At 65.7% G+C, this 5,411-nt stretch overlaps 2 protein-coding genes across 2 annotated transcripts; one reads left to right on the top strand and one right to left on the bottom strand.

The window, feature by feature from the left end:
- Positions 1 to 31: 31 nt before the first annotated feature.
- On the bottom strand, positions 32 to 2,133 carry MNEG_13564 (Mitotic checkpoint protein BUB3; the record flags this gene model as incomplete). Its single annotated transcript, XM_014037965.1, has 6 exons — positions 32 to 67; positions 259 to 388; positions 878 to 967; positions 1,270 to 1,533; positions 1,761 to 1,891; positions 2,023 to 2,133. 6 exons carry the CDS (start codon positions 2,131 to 2,133, stop codon positions 32 to 34), a joined length of 762 nt encoding a protein of 253 aa, XP_013893419.1.
- A 459-nt stretch (positions 2,134 to 2,592) lies between these two features.
- Positions 2,593 to 4,937, top strand: MNEG_13563 (hypothetical protein; the record flags this gene model as incomplete). The annotated part of the gene is made up of 6 exons (XM_014037964.1): positions 2,593 to 2,916; positions 3,125 to 3,464; positions 3,731 to 3,894; positions 4,130 to 4,269; positions 4,447 to 4,552; positions 4,845 to 4,937. 6 exons carry the CDS (start codon positions 2,593 to 2,595, stop codon positions 4,935 to 4,937), a joined length of 1,167 nt encoding a protein of 388 aa, XP_013893418.1.
- Between the last annotated feature and the right edge of the window lie 474 nt (positions 4,938 to 5,411).

Below are 5,411 nucleotides of genomic sequence, written 5' to 3'. Positions count from 1 at the left end.
GGGCGGGGCGAGCGGAGCGGGGAGCAGGGGGCTAAGGCGCCGAGCGAGCTACGGCGCCGCGTAGCCGCTGCGAACGAGGCGGCAGGCATGCGCTCAGCACACAGGGGCAAGGGTGCACATACAAACACAAGAGACACGCACCCCACAATCAGAGAAGCACACACACATACATGCACACACATGCACGCCCGCACACAAGCTGGAACACACACGCAGCCATGAACACACACACACACAAACACACACACACACGCGTACCTTGAACGCGTACTTGGCGCGCTGCGCCTCTGGTGACGTGTCAAAGTACTCCATAGCCACCCGCCCCTCAACGCTGCCCAGCGCGTAGCCGCCCGGGTGGGCGGCGATGCACCGCGTCTGGTACTTGAGGCTGGGGCGGGAGGGAGTGCGTGTGTGCGCATGTGGTGGTTCGTGCGTGTGTATGTGTGTATGTGTGTGTGTGTGAGTGTCTTTACGTGTGTGAGTGCAAACGTGCATGCGGGTGGGTGCGGGGGTGACGCGCAAGCCGCGCTCATGGTCAGAGAGAACTAACATGCTTGAAGCCTGGCCCCATGCCAAGAGGCACCTCACGATTGTGAGTGGTGCATGGGGGGCCTCGTGAGTCCCCCGCCGGCAGCCGTCCCATCCCATGCCCGCCGTCACCCCTGCTCGCTGCGCACTAGGCGCCTTCCGCCCGGCAACCAGCCCCTCCCCCCTCGTCATGCGCCAAGCCGCGCCCCGCACCTGCTTTCCCGCGCTTGGCTGGCCTCCCCTAGCTCTAGCCTGCAATAATATTGATAGTTGGTCGGAAGGGGTCGGTCGTGGGGCGATGCCGGCGGCCGAAGCAATCGGCCATGTGTTGGCGCGTTTGTGTGGGTACGTGCCGGCGGCGCAGGCGGCGGAGACGGCGGGGCGGGGAGGCGCCCAGCCCTGCGCCGGCCGCGCCGCGCGGCCGCAGACTGCGCGCCCGCTGCGGGCCGGCAAGCTCCACATGTGGGGGGGAGGTGGGGGGGCCAGGCGGCCGCGCGCAGCTGCTTCGAGCGCGAGCAGCTGCTTGGCAGCTCCCTTGACACGGCCCGCGCTCGCTCCCAAGTTCCGCAAACCTCTGAACCCCTGCTCATGTTGGCTGCCATGCCAATAACCTGTCCGGCATGGAGGGGCCCTCGCTCGATGCAACGCGCGCCTGCCGCCGCCAGCACACAATGCGGCCCACGCAGCTCACCGCCGGCTCGCCCCTCCCGCCTTCCCCCTCTGCCGCCCGCTCATCCTCACTTGTCTATGTCATATATCCAAACATGCCGCGCCGACGTGCCGACGACCAGCCGGCTGCCGCCCAACCCCAGAGTATACGCCTTGCCGGGCAGCTCGGCGGTGCCGACGTTGGCCGCCGCCGGCGCGCAGCGCGGGTCCCACAGCCGCAGCGTCAGGTCCCAGCTGGCTGTGACTGCCACCCCCTTAGACTCGAGCCACTCGACGCACTTTATGGGTGCCGCGTGCGCGCCTAGCACGAGCTGCTGCGAGGTGGTCGCGTCGACCCTTGGCAGTTCGGGGCGGGGTCGAAAAATTGGGGGCCGGCGCCCGTCAGACGTGCGCCGCTGGGGGTGCGGCCAGAGGCTGCAGGGCAACCAGCCGCGCGCATGGCGGCCGGCGAGCGCCATGCGCGCGCTGCATGAGACGCGCTGGGCTCGATGCATCTGCATGCAGCGCTGGGATGGCCGCGCCAGCGGGGGTCCGTAGCAGGCGAGTGGTTGGGGCGGCCCTACCTGGTCACTCTGCAGTCTAGCCCGCCAGTGTAGAAGGCGCCCCCTTCCCGCTCAAACGCGCAGTCCAGCAGCGGGGCCGGGTGCACGTAGACGCCGCGCGGCGCGCCAGAGGGGTCATATAGCCGGGCCGTCTGCGTGTGCGGAGGGTGGGGCGAGCGGGGCGATGTGGCCGTTTGCGGCGGTGCATCACAGCAGCACACAACACACGTCGTCGAGCGTCTTTGCGTGGGCACGCATGGAGCACCGCACCGCCCACACTTACCCCATCCCATGACGATGATAGCAGCGTGTTGCTGCTGGAGGGGCTGAATCGCACTCTGGAGATCCCGTCACCAGGTGGCGCGGCCACTGGATCGCCTAACACCTGTGCCATGGTGGCCTAGGACTGCCCTGTGCTCTCTAATGATTTCACAATGGCGTATACTCGGGCCAGATCAGTGGACACTTCAAAATGATGCAGCTTTGTTCTTCTTATCAGCAATGTAAGTGTGTAAATAATCTGTTTGTCTGTCAAAGATCCAATTCATGGCACTCACTTGAGATGTCGACACACAAGTGCGAGGTGCACTGCGAGAGACCAACCAGAGCCGAACGACACCTCATTGCAGTCTGATATGTTCATTCGTCCGTATTTATTATGCATACGCAGTGACTTGAAAACTCACCACCATCCTGCTGCACAGCCCGTGTACGGAGCGGTTTCTGCTGCAAACAGCGCGCCCCGGCACGGCGCTGCTGCACGCTGACCCGGTTGACCGCTGCATAGCCTTACTCACACACCCTCTGCAAATGATGCAGAAGCAGTAGCCTTGTCGGCTGCATGACGAGCGTGATGGATCAGGCTGACACATGCAGCGGCCCAGGCCGCGACGGCGCTGCGCCGCTAGTCTCAGCGCGCTTTACGCGCGGCGCGGGGCTGCGGCCGGGGCTCGAGCCCGGCGACCTGGTTGTCTGGATTGACCCTGCCAGCCGGCAGCCTTATGGGGTTGTCAGGCTGCCACCCGGCTCCGAGCCTGCGGCCGTGGGCTCTCTCGCCAACGGCACCGGCGAGGGGGCGGGCGAGGGCGCCGGGGGAGACGTGTACGTGTTCACGCTGCTGGACGCGTCGTCGCCCGGCTTCCAAAAGGGCAGCTGCTGGCTGGAGGTCCACCGGCACGTGAGTGCGCTTGCTTGCCACATCGGCTGCTGTGCTGTTGAGTCCCCCAGCTGCGGTGCACATGATGCAGCTAGTCGAGAGAAAAACCCTGTGCGATTTACCCACGACAAGACATCATGCACTTTTGCACCAAGGATTTCGTCCAGCCCGGTGCCGCTGGCGACGCACATGGCCCCCTCCCCCTTATGTTGTCTACCTGCGAGGGCAGTCGCAGGGCCCGCACATTGGCTTCCGCAGCGCCGCCGCAGCCGGCCGCTTCCTGCAGGCGCGCCGCAGGGCCGCACTGGCCCCCGGCCAGCCGGCTGGCGACGGCCACCCGGAAGCCGCCTCCGTCTCGCAGAACGGCGCCGGGGAGGAGGCGCCGCGCCCGCTGGCGCCGGCGCGCGCGCTGTCGGCGTCGAGCGAGGCATCGTTTCTCGATGGCGCAGAGGCGACATCCTTCGCAGGGGCGGCCACCACGGCGACCCCGGGCGGCGCGGCGGGCATGGCGGCGTTTGCGAGGCGCCTCGCGAGGAGCAGCCGGCTGGTGTTCTTCAATGATAACCTCGGTGGGTGACAATTGCGGCCTCGATGCGCGTTGCATGAGCGGCGCATGCCTGTGTGTGGTACGTATGCGCAGGGCAGAGGACCAGGATGTTTGTTGGCAGGCCCGTCGCCTTCGAAGCAGCAAGGGAGCACTGGGCAACAGTGCGCACCAGCCGCAAGCAAGCAAGCAAGAATAGGATGGTCTAGGATTGCAAAAATGAGCACCCGCAAGGGAACAGAGTGCACACAGCTCACCTGTGCTCACTCCCCTGATTCGGTTGCGACACAGGAGTGTACGAGCAGTGGGAGGTGCACCCCTCGGCTGGGCCTGGGCAGGAGGTGGCGGGACAGCGCCCCTGCGGCTGGGCCGACGCCCCCCTGCAGCAGCCGTGGGCGCGGGCCGCTGTGCAGCTGCGCAGCCGGCAGCTTCCGCACGTGCGGCTGGAGGTCGAGGTGGGTGCGTGGCGGTGCCAAAACATAGGGTGCTTGGCTGCTGGCTTACCTGTGAGGTTGCACCTGTTGACGGAGTGCAGTACAAGAGGGGGGCAGGCTGATGTCGATTGAGCGCCACCGTTGGCTCAGCAAGCATGTCTGGCGCTTTCCTGGCTGGGAAATGCCCCTTGAAACCACTGCGGCAGCCCTAACATCCGTTACCCTTATCCCTACCCTCCCTGTGCCTCGCCTGCAGCTCGTGAGGGTGGGCGCCCTGGCCTCCCCCCGCCGTGTGCCCTCGCCACCGCGCCGCTTGCCGGCGCCGCCGGGTGCGGACGGCGGCGGCGACGCGCGGACACGCCTGAACACCCTGGAGGCCGTCGTGCTCGAGCAGTGGTGAGCCTTTTGGGGGGGAGAGCGAGGAGCGGGGATGTGGTGCGAGCGCCTGCCCCCTCCCTGTGCAGAGCCCCCTGTGAATGGTTGATGGTGCTCAGGTTGGTCTTCAATCGCCCCCTTCTATCAACAATAGCAGCCAATCAGTTGCAATTGGAATGCACACATGCTATTATAAAGGTTCACCTTTGTGGACGGCGAGAAGCTGGCCCGCCAGGAGGTTGAGGAAGCTGTGGCGCAACTGCTGGGGGAGATGCAGGAGCTGAGGGAGGGCACCGCAGGGCAGGTTTGTCGAGGGATGACGAGTGCTGTCAGAGGCGCGCCGCGCTCTCTAGCCTGTGTGATTACAAACTCATACGTGCACATCAAAACATGTGAGCTCCAGCGCGCCTGCGCGCGTGGCCCCTGACACACACACACACACACACACACACACACACACACACACACACGCACGCACGCACACACACATACACGCATGCACGCATGCACGCACACACACACACACACACACACACACCGCACACACACATACACGCATGCACGCATGCACGCACGCACGCACGCGCGCGCGCCAGATGGACTCCCTACGCAATGAGATGGCGCGTGAGGTGGACAGGCTGCTGCGGCGTCTGGCGCGGCGCGAGGGTGCGCAGCTGCTGAGCTGTTGATACCTGTCTCGTCCGCTCGCACGCGCGCTTCAGTGGCGGTTGTGCTGCAGCCAGTCACGAGACAATGTGGAAGGTCCATCAATCATGCTCGCTCACAGCAAGACGTTGCGCGCCGCCCGCCGCCTTTCCATTCAATAGCCACGCTCTCGACGGTCCGGCAGCAGCTGGGGGCGAAGCTGGCCTGGGGGGTCGCGACCATCAACCGCCACGCGCGCGCCGTGCAGCTGCGGCGCGCGTGGCAAGCCTGGAGGTGGGCCGCCCTTAGATCTCCTCCCTCGGCTGTGATGACAGCCCTCCGACCACGCGGTGACTGCGCTTCCGTCCCGCGTGCTGTTGACGTTGTTTTAATCAAGGCTCAGTTTTTCAGGGCGGGGCGGCCAAGGCGTGGCTGATGGCGCCAAATATCCTACGCGTGCACACCTCGCCACCCAATCCGCGCAGTGACGTCACCTTGCGGATGGCCGAGGGTCGCGG

Source organism: Monoraphidium neglectum, assembly GCF_000611645.1.
Source record: "Monoraphidium neglectum strain SAG 48.87 unplaced genomic scaffold scaffold03904, whole genome shotgun sequence".
NCBI lineage: Eukaryota > Viridiplantae > Chlorophyta > Chlorophyceae > Sphaeropleales > Selenastraceae > Monoraphidium > Monoraphidium neglectum.
This window is presented reverse-complemented; position numbering and strand designations above follow the sequence as displayed.